This window comes from Pygocentrus nattereri, chromosome 25, assembly GCF_015220715.1.
Source record: "Pygocentrus nattereri isolate fPygNat1 chromosome 25, fPygNat1.pri, whole genome shotgun sequence".
Lineage (NCBI taxonomy): Eukaryota > Metazoa > Chordata > Actinopteri > Characiformes > Serrasalmidae > Pygocentrus > Pygocentrus nattereri.
The window spans coordinates 21,147,821-21,165,719 of NC_051235.1; the positions used below are offsets into that span (position 1 = coordinate 21,147,821).

At 40.6% G+C, this 17,899-nt stretch overlaps 1 protein-coding gene across 8 annotated transcripts in view; it reads right to left on the reverse strand.

The window, feature by feature from the left end:
* Nucleotides 1-12,110: 12,110 nt before the first annotated feature.
* Nucleotides 12,111-17,899, reverse strand: part of tle3b (TLE family member 3, transcriptional corepressor b) — a 32,573-nt gene continuing 26,784 nt past the window's right edge. For all 8 annotated transcript variants that reach the window (XM_037534445.1, XM_017703563.2, XM_017703562.2 and 5 more), the window contains 5 exons: nucleotides 16,528-16,775; nucleotides 15,820-15,967; nucleotides 15,249-15,399; nucleotides 14,391-14,467; nucleotides 12,111-13,813 (listed from right to left, as the gene is read on the reverse strand). In XM_037534445.1, the coding sequence (XP_037390342.1) occupies nucleotides 13,706-13,813; nucleotides 14,391-14,467; nucleotides 15,249-15,399; nucleotides 15,820-15,967; nucleotides 16,528-16,775 (732 nt within the window). In that variant the 3' untranslated portion in view covers nucleotides 12,111-13,705. The remainder of the gene's footprint in view (nucleotides 13,814-14,390; nucleotides 14,468-15,248; nucleotides 15,400-15,819; nucleotides 15,968-16,527; nucleotides 16,776-17,899) is intronic.

Consider the following 17,899-nt stretch of genomic DNA (forward strand, 5'->3'; position numbering starts at 1 on the left):
TTCCAGATCTTGCCCTGGCTTCCACAATTCCCCTTAACTGACATTTCAGATCATTGCAATAGAAATTGCAAGCTGGAATCTATTTGATATCTTTTTATGGCCTTCCTCTGCCTTGTAGGCATCAGTTAGCTTCTTGCGTTTGAAGAGTCAGAAAATTAATTTTGTTCTGGAATTTTCATTTCAAACTTTTGTGCATACCACGTTATTTATTAAAGAGTTTGCTAAAGAGATTGTCTACTCTATTACTACTCATTTGACCAGGGGTGCCAAAACTTTTGCATACAAATGAAGGTGTGTCTCTGTGAACAAACTCAGCCTTTTAGTACAGAATTAAATAGGACAGTCTGCTTTAAAAGCGAAGCACATGAACCATGATATGAATGGTGTTTGACAAATTTTGACAGAGGCAGTTATGGACAGGGCCTTAATCATGAGAGCGAGGAGGGGGCCACAGATGATGACAATCCCCCATCAAACACAGACACCCACCCTCACACACCATCTGCTCCTGTGTGCAGGACTGGGCCCAGAGCGGGAGCAATTTACTCTTGCACAGAAGCGCTGCGTTTTGTTTATCATCTTACTATGTGTGTGTGTGTGTGTGTGTGTGTGTGTGTGTGTGTGAGAGAGAGAGAGAGAGAGAGAGAGAGAGAGAGAGAGAGAGAGAGAGAGAGAAAAGTCCACTCAGTTTCGTCAGCGATCAGCAACAAAAGACAGACAAACATACAGAGCGCTCGAGGGTGCTACCGAGAGAGCGAGCAGGAGAGAGAGAGGGAGGGAGAGAGAGAAAGGGAGAGACAGAGTGAGCATGTTGTCTATCAAGACACTGATGCTGTTGAGAGTGCACCAGAACGAGTCCCATCTGCTCTCTCTCTCTGCTATCATTACTCTCATCATTCTAATTATCCTCATTACTGCAATTTATCCAGTCTTCACTCCATCAAGGTTCACACAGCACGGAACAAAGAACAGCAGCTTCCCTCTCAATGCGTCTTACAACATTACAATAATAGAAAGCTCTTCCATAGATCATTTATTGCTTTTAAAGGACTACTCTATTAATTTTTCAATCTGATCTGTATCTACAGCATCTGTAGCACACAGAACACTGTTGATTACCAAACGTAAGCAAAAGCAAAATAGCCTGTCCATTCTAAACTATAGCAATTGTCCTCTGGTTTTTATTATGTTCAGGTTTTGAGAAGTAATTTTGGTAACACTTTACTGTAGGGCAGTGTTCATGAGGCTAAAGCTCAGCATTACATCTTATACAAACCTAGATAAAGGTTTATAAAGGTTTATTACACTAGGCATTGTATGTCATAAAGGCTGCTTCTGTCAACTTTGAAGCATATTTCAGGTCACATTGATTTATAAACAGTCAAGTGAAACTCATTTTACTTTAGGGCCACAGACAATGCTCACTTTTCCTCAACAAGTCTGATGTGGTCAGCCAAATTATTAGCTTTATGCCAATGAGACATACATATAACTACAAAGTCTCTCATTTCACTCCAGAAAGTTCAATGACACAACCTTAGAAAACCATCAATGTGATCTAATAGTTGTCATGAAGGTCTTGTAGCCATATAAGTATTGCTCTATAATACATTTTAACCAGATTTTCTTACTTTTCTTACTTTAGAGGATTCACACTGACCGAGTTTTCTACTTTCTACCTTTTTTCTACTTTCAGGGGAGGAGCACGGTTTTGCATGAAGTGCTCAGAGGCTCCACTTAGCTGAAAAAAACATCAATCCAAAGAGGTCAAGTAGCCTAAATCACCACCACGTGCTACCACTTAGATCAAAAGGAAGGCAGGCCTTCAGTTACAATTGCAGTCACTGAATTTCACTGATCCATCTTACCACATCATAAATGAAAAACAGTTAAGATTTACTGGTGGAACCACATATGCTAGTTAGTTCACTTTCTGTCTATGTATATTAAAACTATTGTTGTTTTTTAAATCAATACAGATTTTTAAATGTTCGATACAGATGTTTAAAATATCACAGTTGGCCAGTGTAGGGTTTTCCTTTTGCAGCTGTAGCCAGTCAGCAGCCTGTCCATGTTGTCCACCCTCATGCATGCGCACATACACATATACAAACAAGTGCACACAGACACACCAACAGCAGGCCATGTAGGAGGAGAACAGAGTGAAGGGACACAGCACTTCCACACTTTTACTCCCTGTAGGTTCACCCCAACTCCACATGTGTAATATAAATATGTAGGGTTGTTCAGTGTAAGTCATTGAAAATGTGTTATTTTATATGTTTTTCACAGAAAAATGGAAGGAATATGACATTGAAACATTAATAAATCACATCAAGTTTTGGGGGGACACTGAAAATGGGTCCCACAGACCCCAACACCACAGAAGGGTTAATCTAACATGTTAGATCTTCTCTTCAGCTTCAGCTTGAAGTCCTAAATATCCACAAAGAAAAAAATCCTGATTGACCAGTTCTCTGCTGAGCATCTCAAGAATTTGTTTCATCCAAAATTTAAAAATGAAACAAAAGTATTCTGGTAATACTAGCAGAGTTTAAATTTAAGCCTGATTCTATAGAATAAAAATGAATAAAAAATTACAGGCATGTATTTATCAGTTTATAGAAATCATTAGTCTTTCTCCAAAGGCCTAAAAGGCCCTGAAGGTCACCACAGCTGACTGACTCTTATTTAGCATCAAAGAGATGCACAACCAGAAGCAATGTTAAAAAAAATGCAGTGCGAAACCCCAAGAAAAAAAGACCCCCACCTTACTAAGAACAAGGAACAGCTGCAGTTGTTGTCCGTGGTAATCGATGGTGTAATACAGATGCAGTAGATAGAGATTAGGTTGAAACATGTTGGAGTATTCCTTTAAACACTTGTCTGAATAAGACAGGAGACACAGCTTAGCTGTTTAGAATACTGTAAACGCAGGTGCAGCAATTGTCAGTTGCTGCTTTTCTTGAGAGCGGCTGAGTGTGCCATAGTGTAATTTACGTCGCCTCACATTTTTATGACTCCTCTGAAACCTTGACTGCCATCTCACTCGAGCGATGCCAAAACCACCGGGAAATCATTAGTCGTAAGAGCCTATCACGGCGCCGCCCGGGTTGATTGAAGAGGTAGGAGAGAACTTCATAATCATGTTAAATTAGAGGTCCTTTAGATTTAATCTCACCCCTTTCCAATCTCTTAATTACTTATTTGTTCCAATTATTTGCTTTACTGAACCCATTACGACCCCCTTTCACCTCCGAATTAACTGGTGGCAGCTGCAATTATGCCAGTGTGAAGCCCTCTTCATCAGACTGATGCCCAAGAGCCGTCTGGGGAAATTCTGGCTCCTCGTGCCTCACTGTAGCATATTAGCACTAAGAGCCATATGCACTAAAGCAATTAGAATGTAGTATATCACTAGGAGAAGTTTAGTAAGGTGATCAAAGACTGGATGCTGAAAATGTCAGTAAGATACCAGTATGATGTGAGCTCTAACCCTAGACTGCAGATTATAACACAGGTTAGATTAGTTTTTTGTCTTTTACATGACTGTGTTTGGGGAATGGAGACACAACGTGAAAAACTGCTAAACTGACTGCATTGATATGTTCAAACATGGCTCAAATCAGAGCTGTGAAGAATTTGACTTTTTCTGCTTGTCACTGAGAATGCATTGAGGCAGTAGAGTCCAGAACCAGGAGTGAGAATTTGTGACATTGTTTAAATTTCGAAAAAATATCAAAAACATGGCAAAAATGTAGACTAAAATATAAAGCACAACCATAGCCTCATTATATTCAAGTCATAAAAAAATATTGGTAACACTTTTTTTACAGTGCCTTACGTTCTAGGTAAAAACGAGAGATATGTTTCCTCAAAGCATCATGATAACCATGGAGAGATAATGTTCAAATTGATAATCGCTCTATCATTTAACTATGTTGTTCAATGACAACTCAAATGATTGAAATGTCTGACTGAAATGTCAAACAGGTTCTAGATATTAGCTGGGCAAGTGTGTGGTATTTTTCCCAAAGTGTTGTGTAATGATTGGAGTAAAATAATAGCAAGGACGCATACAGCCTAGTTAAATTACTCTGAAACAGGTTCTAGGTGTTATGCTGATAAAGTACACTAAATTTCACTATAATGTTATATATTTATGCAGGACAGTAAATCAGAAAAAATCTCCACTTACCAGGTAATTGCAGTGGTGTGGTTAAGTTTGGGTACCCCCAGCCAATGACATATTTTGGAAGTAAGCTGAACCAGCAGCTATTTATAGTAAAACTCACAATTTCCATTTTCTGAAATGCCGTTAAGAAGTGGTGGGGAACAGTGTAAGAAAAGGCAAGATCTGTAAGACCAAGAAAACTCCCAGATAGAACTGTCTATATGCTGGCTAAAAAGGGCAAGCAAAATCCAAAATTTGCCAGCAGAATGTTTAGTGGTGGTGCATTGTTCTACTGTGCAGTGTTGTTAGCACAAATGTAATCTTCACTGAAGATTCAACAGAAGGAATGCCAGAGGCATTTGGGATCTGTGCACACATCACAATCACATATAAAAAACACTTAAAGATGCAAGTCTTTGAAAAAAAAATATCTTAGGCTGTTGAAGACAGTAATGATTTTTACTGTAATTTTACTGAATCCTTACTATTAACTACAGATATTTCTAATTTAATTTTAACTAAAATTGTGATATTACAATGAAATTTATAGTGAAATTTAATGTTAGTACTTAGCACCTTCAGTGTAATTCGGTCTTGGTACCCCCATTTTACTCACTGTAAGCTGCTCCAACCACGAAATATGTTATCACTGCTCCAACCACTAAACATGTTATCACTGCTCCAACCACTAAATATGTTAACAGTGGTCTGCTCTTATAAACCACAGTTCAGGTTCTAAACTCTGATTGGCTAACCCATGTTTAATGACTTCAGTTAAATTCTGAATCAAGTTATTAAAAAGAGATTGTGTGTTTTTATATTGCATGTTATGTTAACAATATCCTTGACAAATTCCATTATCCTCAAAAACTGCATTGCTTGATGTAAGAATATTTATGATTTGTTAATAATTATTATGTTATATTCATTGTAATTAATAATAATACATGAAATAATTTTGTCAACATTTCATCACATTCTGTTATGTCACTGTTGTTGAAAAAAGTAATAGGCCACTCCAGAACGTGTGTGACAGCGATCTTACCCTGGTGGCCATGTGACCACTGTCAGTATGCTGTCACTGCTCCAGTCCTTGTCTACTCTTTGACTATGGTGTCTTATCCTCTAAACATCATACCTAACCAGTGCGTGTGGTGCTGACAGAATCTGCAGGTGATGTGTCAGAGAAAGACCCCTGCTGTGTACACATCTTTAGAGCTGTCACTGCCTCCTACAGAGGTGTGTTACATTGCACAAACACACGCACACCTTCTCATCATACCGTGTCATGGTCTGATTCATCTCCTGCCACTTAAGTGTCATCCCCTACGTGATCTATCGCTGCATATCTAATGCAATTTATGTGCAAATAAAATATTTCCTCTGCCCGTGAGTGTCTCAGCAGGACATTACGTGTTTTCCTATATCACTTGGTAATCACAGTGGATTTGCCACCTTGAGTGTTTTCTGCCACAACAGCATATTTACATTTCATACAGCGCCAATACATCATAATCTGATGATGCACGGTTCAGTGGGCGCACGTAAGGAGGTGATTTGGTATTCATACATTTAGTCTGCATGGAAATAGGTCGGATAAAGTTATCTCCGTATTTAGACTGTGTAATGTGAATTCTATAGGGCAGCACATCAGTTCTTCTATGCTTTTCTGAATCTGATGTGTTGGTGTGTACTCTCTAATGCATGGTGGACTGCTCTGAAGTCTAATGCTCACTTTTATTATTTTATTATTTTGTTTATTTTTTTAACACCATTTGAAAAAGCTGTTTATATGAACATTTCATGACCAATGGACTAGTAGAAGGCCTAAAATGTCATTACATTAGTTGAGTTGAGATTAGATTAATTTGAATGAGATTTAGATTAGATTAAATAAGACAAATCGTTCACAGTATTACTTTTAGCTGAGAAGGTATGGAGCCTCTCAGCTTGTAGGCTGAGACCGCAGCATTGCCTGAAGCAGCTGGCTGAGTGAGGAGCGCCATAGTCAGCTAATGGCTAACAGCTAACCCCAAGAGACTGGCTTTTTCTTTCACTCTCTTTCCCCTGTTAACTCATTACCTCATTACAATCTGATGTCGCTCCTTTGCCGATGAACTAGATTAATTTAGGCTGCAACTCCCTACATCAGAAACTGAACACCACTCCAGTTCAGATCAGAGAGGCCATTACTCCCAATCACACCCCTCCAGGTCACACTGTCATTGCCCACGTGAGCGTTGGAGTCCCCCAGTAGGACAATGGAGTCTCCAGGAGGAGCACTTTCAAGCGTCCTTCCCAAGGACTCTAAGAAGGCTGGGTACTCTGAAGAGTAGTGAAGAGTTTGATAGTAATACTGTATATGATGCATAGACATTCCAGTGAGGCATTTCAGTCTCATCAGCCTATGGGGTTGAGTGTGTAAGTGAGCGAGAGAGAGAGAAAGAGAGAGAGAGAGAAAGAGAGAGAGAGAGAGCGAGAAGGAGAAAGAGAAAGGACAGAGAAGGGGCATGAATTTCACTTACTTGATAATCCTTGCTTTAGGTTTGTGCTGCCAACATCAGCGAAAAGCAGAAACGATAAGAAAGGTGAAGCTATGTACATCATACCAACTCCTGCGGCTTCCTGCTGGGAGAAATCCGTCAGTGAAGTGTGCGGGAACATCACCCAGACAGAGTCCATCAGCTCACCACTCATACCCCTCCACACCAATAAACCACAGGATTCCTCAGCAGACCCAGCACACAGCACAGGAGGAAGGAAAAGAAGGAGAATGAGACAGAGACAAGAGGAGGCCATTTCAGCCCTCTCACTAAGCTGCTGCTAATTTGAGGCCTGAGTGGAGAGAGCACTTGGGCCCAGACCTGATGAAAGCTCTTCTGGAGAAAGAAAAGGGCCGCTGGATTTTATCAAAATGCTGGCTGCTCTCATATTGAGGCTTCTGTACATGTGTTCCTTGTGTGTGCTTGTGTGTGAGTGTGTGTGCGGGTGTGTGCATTTGTGTGTGTGTGTGTGTGTGTGTGTGTGTGTGTGTGTGTGTGTGTGTGTGTGTGTGTGTGTGTGTGTGTGTGTGTGCGCATACATGTTCTGCCATTCAGCAGCAAAACCCTTTAATCTCCACCTATTCTAGTACTCTTTTGTCAAGAGAGGAACATGAAAAAAAGCCATTGCCATTCTGTACTAAAAACACTACTTCAGAGAGAGAGAGAAATGAAGGACAGATGAAGGAAAGGAAGGTACTGCAAGAGGCTGCAGGATTGTTGCACAGAGCGAGAGAGAGAGAGAGAGAGAGAGAGAGAGAGAGAGAGAGAGAGAGAGAGAGACAGTAGAAGAGACAGGTAGAGTGGGAGAGAATGGGAGAGAGGGTGAGAAAATGCTCTGGACTGAGAAACCGAGAGACAAAGTTGGACAGAAAGAGAGAGATAGTGGGAGAGAGTAGGAGAAGGTGAAAGTGTGTGTGTGTGTGTGTGAGAGAGAGAGAGAGAGAGAGAGAGGAGGGAGTGAGTAAGAGAGAGTGAGAGACAATGTTCTGGACAGCAAAAGAGAATGAGACAGACAGAAAGAGAGAAAGAGAAAGAGAGATAGATTTACTAATAGAATGAAATGAAAACGAAAAGCTCAAAGTGAAAACACAATGGAATTAAAACCTGTAATAAAATCTAAATTCCCTACTACTAATCTAGCCAAGCTCCACCCTGTGTTTTTCATAGCAACTGTTGCTAGGTTGGACAAACTTTGCAGAATGCTGGGAAAATCTGTTCAACCTAATGAGAAAACACAGAAACTCACAATGCTATTCATTTCTAATGACCTTGTTAGGACAGATCAGGAGCAGTTTCATTGAGCTAATGTTAGCATGGCTAATCTAAATGAGCTAATGTTAGCGTTTGTTGTCATTTCCAACAACCTGGCCGAGCTCTTTGGTGCAGCCCTTTAAACTAGAAACTCAGCAGTGTGTAGAGAATCTAAACTTCACCCTAGACTCATTAGGTTGATCTGTACAAGGTGTCTGTATAGTCTGAAATAGTCACTATGAAAGCATGCATGTGTGGACAGGACATGGATAGGTAAATTGGACTGGGTTATTAGTTCAATAAAGCAGCTTAAATTCCAAATAGCAGTACCAAAACTCACATTTACACTATGAATGGGAGAGCAAAGTCATCGACATCAATAATTCTACACGTTCACTCTTTTTGGTCTGTTGGACTAAATAATTCTCTAAAGTACTCATACATGACAGCTTATCTGAAAGCTCAGGGCTAACATTAATATCATGGACAGTTTTGTTCAGTGAGTACTACAGTGTGCAGCGTGACTCTTCAGTATTAGAGAATTTAATATCTAAGAACAGGTTTATTAGGGCCAGATCCAGAGTCGTCTAGTCATGCTGTGAACTTCATGGAGCTTTTCTACTGGGCAAAAGCAAGCTTGTTTCTCAGGACATACTAAAAGTGCAGCACAGTGTCCTACTGAAAATGCATTAGCCCTCAGCAGGACTATTGTTCATGAGAGTGAGAGAGAGAGAGAGAGAGAGAGAGATTCAGCACTGCAAGCACCCCAGCCAGAGTGCAAATGAGTTCAAGGACTACCTGTGGCTCACTGAGAGAAACCTGAGGGCGGGGGGCTATGGCAGAAGGAAGGGAGAGACAGTTGTAAAGTGAGAAAGTGAGAGAAAAGAGATAGGATGGAAAAGAAAGAGGGTTGAAAGAACGGAAATACAGAGGGAGAGAAAAAGCAGAAGACCTACAGACTATTGCGCTGCTCACCTTTACATTATACCTCTATTACACTGCTCACTGTACTTCTATTACACTATAATACTCACACCAATCAGCTGTTATGCTTTGAAATTCAGGGCTGTCATAGTTGCTCCATTAAATTTGATGAATTGATTATATAACAGTGCCAATGTACAATTCACCTCAATGAATCCACAATGATTGTTTGGCAGTTTGCATGATGACGATGCATATTTTACACTGTCCTTTAAAAACTGCACCTTTCAGGGTGCAAGCAGTGTCACTTAGGTGGTTCCCTCAAGGGCACCATATTTCACTGCAGTCATATTTTCACAAATATGCATCTTTCGTGTGGAGAATGTGAATAAGGTATTTTCCAAGTTCATTCAAGGTACATATATTGACCTTGTACCTTTGATGGTACGTTTACACTACTAGACATAATTAGATATCTTATGTGTATATATATATATATATATATATATATATATGTATGTATGTGTGTGTGTGTGTGTGTGTGTGTGTGTGTTAGGAAAGTGGGGAAAAAGAACAGGATTATAAAGAAATTTGGAATTGTGCAGGACTGTGCAGGACCTGTTATTTTTTATTCTTTATTTGGACCCCCATTAGTTTACACAACATGGTCATTAGTAGACCACCATAATTGTCCCCAACACATAAAACCAGAGTAAAGCTTTCATCTTTGAAAAGAAGAAAATCAAGCTCCACTCTTGCTTCAGATCTGCAAAAATCTCACACTCAACACTATGGGTCTGAAGGGATGTGTAGCTGTCAAGAAAAGGGGGAAAATCAAAACAAAGAAGCTCTGGCCACTCCAGAGTCCAGACCCCTACATCACCAAATGAGGATCATAAGCAGCAGAAAATGGACTGAACTGAAAAAAAGACTGAACTTCGGCAGTGTGGAAAAATATCCCTGTGGACTTATTTCAAACACTGAAAGCAAAGAATGGAAGCTGTCATAAAAGAAATGGTTGGCCACACTAAAGAAATGATAAATGTTAAATGTGTTTTCTGCCTTTTTTCCAAAGCTGGAGCATGAATACCTTGTACGGTCATTTTGAGTGACAAACATAGTCTCTGAGTTTAGCACAGTACTATACATTGTTTGTACCTTGGTGTACTCGAAAGGCTCTACATGGTTTGTTATTGTTTATTTAGGTCCATTGTTTGGTCTATATATACTAAAAAAACCTCATGAATTACAAAGACAGTAAATAACTTGATTACCTATATAATAAAGAGTGTCCAGCCTAAAATGATTCCTTCTGCACAGAAACTCTCAGGGTGCTCTACTCTCAGCTCAACCTACATGAAAGGCAAATGCACTTGCACACACTTCCTGACCCCAAAGTCCAGTTGAGCCGAGGTAAGGGAGAGCCTGTATATGTGAGTGTGTGTTAATGTGTGGGCGTGAGCATCTGTGACAAGAGGACTGCGGGGCAAAATTTGAGTCAGCTAGATCTGTGGTTACAGCACAAAGCTGAGCCAGCGGAATCTCTCTCTCTCACACACACACACACACACAGCTATGTGTCTCAGCTTCCCCTATCAGTCTTTTCAACAGCCTGACACCATGTTGGAATATTTACTTATGACTCAGACCCCCAGTGTGGCCCCTCTCTCCCTCTCTCTCTCCTCTGTGCTGGAACAGCAGTTGTCACTTTGGACTCGGGTGCAAAGCCGACACACAGCTGCTCAGTCACCTTCTGACTTAAGCTAAATAGCCCATGCTAGAGGTAACAGCAAATACAGCTGCTGATCAAGACTGTGTTTAATAATCATCCATTTGATCACATTTCAAAAAGACAAAACACTTAATGACAGGCAACAGCTTGCCCCCAATCAGCACAGAGCACAGTTAATCACGTTCTGGCAAATTTGGCTGTTTATTTAGTGATTCATTTCAGACCATTCACTTCCTCAATAATTTACATGCCACTTTTTGTCTTTATTCATTTTAAAATGTGTCTGTTTAGATTTGATCTCCATTTGTTTTAATTGCTCAGGCAGTTTAATAAATCAAAACATATGTTACTCAATAAAGTCCTCTTCTTTTTCAAAATGTAAACCCCACCTCACTACCTCACTTTATGAAATCCATCTGTGCTAGTTCTCAGTGTGTCATAACGTTACGATCATTCATTGCTATAATAACAGTTCTTTTTTTCCTGCAAGTGAGTAATAATACAAACCTCAAAGAAAGAACAGTTCATAAATTCTGCTCGACCAAAATACACTTGATGATTTACCTTTTTTCCCTAATGCTCTGCAACACATTCTAAAAAAGTTGTGAGCATGTTCACCACTGTGTTATGTCAATTTACCTATAACAATTACTAATTGACTGAAGAAAGGCCAGGACTTGCAGCACAATGTGCTTTACACAGATTAATCCAAAGTTGAATTATTTGGGCACAGTGACAGAAACCAAACACAGCATTTGAACACAAGAACCTCATATCAACTGTGAAGCATAGAGATAGAAATGTCATGGTTTGGGGCTGTTTCTCGAGACCATCTGTTCAAAAATTGAAGCTGGAGCTGAGGTGGACCATGTGACATGATAATGACCCAAAACATTCCAGCAAATCCACAAAGGAATGGTTCAAAAGAAAGAACTGGGGACTTCTGGAACGGCCTGGATCTTAATCCTATTGAGATGCTGTGGGGTGATTAGAAACAGGCTGTGCATGCAAGAAACCCTTCAGACATCATACAGCTGAAAGAATTCTGCAGGGAGTAGGAAAAACTTCGTCCCAGTCACTGTCAGAGACTGGTCAAGGGTTATAGGAAACAACAGTTGAGCTTATTTCAGCTAGAGGGTGATTCCAGTTATAAGGGCACAGGGAATCCTAACTTTTTCCTAAGTAGAAATTAGCATTGAATAAATGGTCACTTGTATTATTTTTGCAAAGGTGATGCAATTACATCACCATCTATAGATATTGTTTGAAAACAGATCAAATATGTTCATATTTCTTCATAAAGAACTAAATATGTATAGTGTTGCCTCAATATCTCCTTTTAAGAATTTTGAGTCTGCATAGTTTCATTTAGTACAATTCAAGAACAGTTTCCAACGCTACATGCAAGACTAAAGTCATTTAGGAGCTCAGTTTAAAGTGCAGTCCCACTTCCAAAATTGTTCACCATGAAAGCAACAAATGGCAGTTTTCTACAAAAGAACAGTTTATTTGATTATGAATAGCTGCACATGTTCAGTGCTGACAGGCTGCTACATACTTTGGTGTGAACTTGAGAGGATTGTGCCAGGCAGGAAGGCAGAAGGGTTTGGCATGGTTTGTTGGTGGTGAATCTCAGAGTCTATGGACAGAGCATAATGTTGCTTCCACCCTCGTAAAACTCGCTCCTCATTTCCACATTAGGACGGCCTGGTTCAGCTTTGAAAAGTTGCTCTCTCCCACTCCCACAAAGCAGCACGCTTTAGCTCCTCAACCTTATTAAAGTCAAGAGCAGGTTGTGAAAACACAATGTAAAAAAGCAAAAAACAAAAGTGGAACAACCAGTTCATATAAACCTGCCTCTGTACTGATTCTACTTCTAGCCATACGCATTTCATCCATCAGTGGTTAAAAACAGAGCTAGGTAGGACAGTTTCCCAAAGTTCCTCTGGGCTGTACTGACTCGATCCCCTTGTATCAGTAGCAGTCATTAGGATCTTCATTTCTGGCAGAGTCTGAGGGTGCTCCTCTTTTATTCACCCTTTACTGACTGACCCAACCTTCTACTCCTCTCCCACACCGAAACAAACACGACACGAGATAGGGGCAAGGGGACAGACAAGCAGTACAGTTAGTCAATTCTCCAAGTTTAATATTGGTTTTAATTTACAAACATCTCCCCACGTTCCTCTGGTTGCTCTCTGGTACTTGGCAGAGTTCAATGCAGTTTGGCGTCCATCCATAAACTACCATCTACCATGCCCATCAAAGTTCTGAATCCATGGCCACCAAACAGCTCACAACCAGGAGTCTGCAGAGCCCAGCCAAGCTTACAAATGTCCTCTTTAAATGCTGCCTCAGAGACTTCCCTCATCAACTGCCAACCCAGAGAGAGTGCACTTACAAAAATCTAAATAACATAAGGAAAAAAAAACAAAACAAACAAACAAAAAAAACCCAGACAAATTCATCTTAAAAAAGTAGGTCCTAATCTACATTTATCAAGCATCGAGGACATGAGGACAAAAGAAACCCATCACAAGTATACCAGGACAAGGAAATATATATACATATAATCATATATATTTATAAAATGTTTTTATTACTCCATATATACACTTTTCACAAGTCATCCAGGGAGCAGGAGGCTAAAAATGAAGCACTGCTTCATGTTGCATCACAGATCATTTGCTTTTTGTTAAAAGAAAGATGGGGAAGAAAAAAAAAAAAAAAAAAAAAAAAAAAGAAAGGAAGAATAGGCACACACCCAGCAAATCTCGTGAGCAGACTTAAAGTAAAAGGCAAGACAATATGTACTTCTTTAGTGCCATCTGGCCATCCTCAGATAAACTGACCAGTAAGTCTCCAAAAGGCCCTGGAGCGGTTCTGTTCCAGTAACACGAAAATCGATCAAACACATCAGTTATGTATTCCGAGTTGACAAATTTAACTCCAACATGGTTTCCTCTTTGAAGGTCTTTATAGGAAAGGGGAGGGGCTGTGTTCATCCCAATTCCACTCTTAACGAGGCCAAAACAGAAGCTCCAGTCATAGCTCGCTGGATCTGGTGGATCACTCCTGAATCTAGTAGATTACTTCATAAACTGTGGCCTTCTTGTCACCGGATCCTGTAACAATGTATTTGTCGTCAGCAGAAATGTCACAGCTCAGGACAGACGAGGACTCCTTAGACTGTAGAGAGAAATGAGAGTGGGGGGAAAACAAAAACAAAAAAAAAAAAAAGCTTAGTCATAGTCATCAAGTTTTCTACTTACACAAATCAGAATGAGAAGTTAGCCACACTTCCTCATCTTAGAATTTTGTCTTACGTGAGGATAATAACAATAATAAAAGTGCAATCATCTTTCCTTCAGTTCCTCAAAATTCACTTTGCTGTTATTTATGAAAGCGGAGACATTTTTGAATGTGCAAGGCCCAGCCATCACAACTTCTAAGAATGCCACAGAAAAACAGGCTGACAGCTCAGACCTTGAACCTTACATTCACGTCATCAAGATGATGATCACCTCCTGTACACCTCCCAGTCAGTGAGTTAAAAGCATTCAAATTACCATCCCAGCCTGCACAGCTGCATGTAAAGAACACATCAATCACAACCTCATCAGAGCTGTGTTGGGCCTGAAGCTGAAGAGCTCGGGGGAGGGCGCTGGCTGAGCCTTCACATTGCCCTTCTGGAGCAGAGCCCATTCGGAGCACGTAATGCTACGCGTGGGAGAACAGGAGAGAGCCAAGATATTGACTGACACACCTGGAAAATGCTGGCACCATAGGGAGTCCTCCAGGCATTCAGCAGATTGTCCTTCCCTGTGCTCACGAACCATTTACCTTTACAGCGAAAAGGAAACACATTGACAGTCAGCGCAGGAAAAAGGAACACAAGGGTACACATAGCAGCGCTGAAGGAAAATATACACACTAATGGACAAGGACAGAGCCAAGGTGAAGTGCTATTTGAGTCAACGCAACAGCATCTGTATGATATGGGAACAGACTGGCATACTGGTGCGTTCAAAAGATGTATGATCAATGCAAAACAAACAAAAATAATATAAAATTTTTTATTTTTCTAGAACTCGGTAGATTTAGAAGTTTCACCCAATTTGAGAAACAGACTGATTAAAGATTATTATTACGCAGATTACTTACAAGAGATATATATACCCGCCATAATTAAATTAAGGTGTAAACAAAGTCATTCAGAGGGGTTGGATGTGAAACGCTTCATTTTAGAGAAATGTATGGAGTCAACATCTCACACACACACACACACACACACACACACACACACACACACACAAAATTAAATGTTATGCCTGATTCACAGTTTAGCCTAAAACTTTATCTATTCATGACACATACAGCTTTACTAGTCAATATGAATACTAAATAAAATGGCTATATTTGTGTTTTAGACACTGCAACCCCTGGTTTCCATCACCACCACTGCATAGAAAACATGAGCCAGTAAGTTTTCTACAATTAACTATTCACAAAACTGTCCCCTTTAGCCACAGTAAAACCACTGTAACAGCCTCTCATGGCTTACTGCTTTAATGAAAGCTACAATTGGAGAGTTTATTTAAGTGTTCTGTATAGATTGCCTTACCGCAGTAGGCGAATTTGAGGGAAAGTACACAGCTCTCGTGCAGGTGGAGCTGGTACTTGTCTGGCTTGGTGTGGTGAAGCACCTCCACATTACTGCTCTCCATGCCTACAGCCAGCCACTCGCCAGTTGGACAGTAGCCCAGAGAGAAAATCTGCAGCAGAAGCATCAAAGTTATTCCCAAAACATACTACAGCCTGGACATCACAGTTAAGAACTACATTCAGGACTATCTGACCATTTGAAGTGCCTAAGGCATTTGTTTCCACCTAACTTTATACCACTGGACTAATGGCTTGTACTGAAAAGCTTGCAAAGTGGAAAGGTACGAATAGTCTGTTTCTGAAAGCTAGTGTGTGTTTCACAAATCACATGTTATGTCCAGCTGGTCTTGGAGTTCCCCCATCAACACATAATTCTTCACTTTCCCTGTTCTAACACATGGTTAGCTAATTATCAAGTCCATCTTGAGCTGAATCAGGTTTAAGAAACATTTTATTGGAGCAAAAACGTATTTCCAATGTTCTAACTTATTTAGTGTAATTAGATGTGCACGTGCTTGTGTCTCTCTTACTTGTGAGGTGAAGTCATGCTGCTGGAGCTGTCGTCCCTCTCTCAGGTCCCAAGACCGGACAGTATTGTCTAGGCCTCCTGTCCACAGCTTGGTGCCATCATGAGAGATGTCTATACAGCTGGCTCCATCTGTGTGCCCCTGGAACTGCCTGCAAGACCAACAAACCACAGACTTATTTTTCACTCTTTCAACTTTCCCTGAATAACCAAGCACATCAACACTTAATTTATTAAATCAAACTAAGCCTCTGTCTGCCGTTGACTATAGTGGACAGCTTTGGCATGGCAGAATCGGTCTATCCCATGTCTCAGCTGTGTTCAGCTTTGTTATCTTGCCATTATTTGGGTGCTGTCTTATTGCTTTTGAAAAAACTAGTCAAACTTATAGACAATTAAGGACTCAAGATACGTGCTACTAGTGGTTTTAGCTATGTGACGTTCATACATTGTAAGATATCGCATAAGCAAGTCTATTAGAGATTATTTAACAGCTCCATGCACTTTGAAGCAGGAGTATGATTACACTTTCTGGGCATACAGTTTTCATGATACAACTAATAAAGCAAAGAGCAATAAAGCCTTGGTTAATCAACTACACCAGAATTATGCAAGAATGCAAATTGGCTGGACAATTTACATAAAATGAGAGGTATGAAGAAAAAAAAAAAAAAAAAAAAAAACACCACACAACAACACACTTTCTACCTACCTGACAAGGGTCTGGTTGTGGAGGTCCCATACCGCAATGTTCCCATCACTGCAGCAGGAGAAACAGACCTTGGCATCAGGGCTAATGGCCAATGCGTAGCAGGCTGGAGCCGAGGAGGTCAGCTCAGCCTTGATGCGAGGCGTCTGAGAGGCCAGGTCCCAGATCGTCAAAGTGCTAGCCTCACCGCCCACAATCAGAGTACGACCATCAGGGAGCAGCTTACACGACCGAATGTAATTATCCCTGTTCTAAAGAGGAGGAGGAGAGAGGGAATGAGAGAGAGAGAATGCTAGTTTGCAAAGGAGGAATTGTTCAAGCACCCTGAGGAAAATTTTTCTGTCCATATTTCCTGAGAACAGCTTGTAATTTAATATAATTTTCCCCTCCCAGTCTTTTGTAACGCATCTCCTTCTCTACTCCCCACTATAATCGCTACTTCAGAGGAGGTGAAAACAAAATGGCACGGCTTCAAGCGAGCCAGCAGCCTCCGTGCCTTTCTTCTCTCAGCCCTACCCTTTCAGTGCTGTGATTATGAAGGTTAATGGAGAAGGAGAAAAGGCTGATAAGAGGCTGCAGAAGAGTGCACACTGGGGGGCGGGGAGCTTTTAAAAGGTTTCTAGTTGCAGTTCCAGATAGGATGCAGCACATTTTCAGATTAACAGCAGAAGGTTGGATCTCTTGCCGGGGCAGATCGATAACTGGGAGCTTTCAGACAAATTAAATCACTTTATGATGGCCACTGAACAGCTCATCAAATCCACACTGCCCTCCCACTTTGCTGTGGAGAAACAGAAGACTTTAGCACTCCAGAGGACTACAGCTCCAACCACCGAAGAGGATAATGGAGGAATTATGGTCAATTAAACTGAAGAATTACATCACGATTATTACTCACTCATTCCAGAGAAATACCCTCCCCTGCATTAATATAACAAAATGCATGTAACTGAAGAATGGATAGAAATATGTAAAGTTTCAGTATAACAAAAACTGCTATTAGTTGAATCTCACTTAAGCGGTTATTATTGAATGCTGAGTGCCACTTTAAGTTGCAAAGGGCTATATGAGGGGATCACCCTTGATTCCTCACTCTCAACGACATATTAGCTATATAGTAGCGACACCACCTTGCCATCAAGTATTACAGCACAGGCAATAGGGCAGCACAATACATCTGAAGCAGATCTATTCATGTCAATACATGGAAAACAGATTTATCACCATTAACCGGTCCAGTGTTGTTCATCAGCAGAACTTGCTACCCTATTTGTATCTGCAAACACATCTAGGCAGAAAAGCCACTTCTATAAGAGTCTTTGGGAAGACTCCCAACATAACATTTACCCCATTTAAAACCACTCAATAAGAGCAC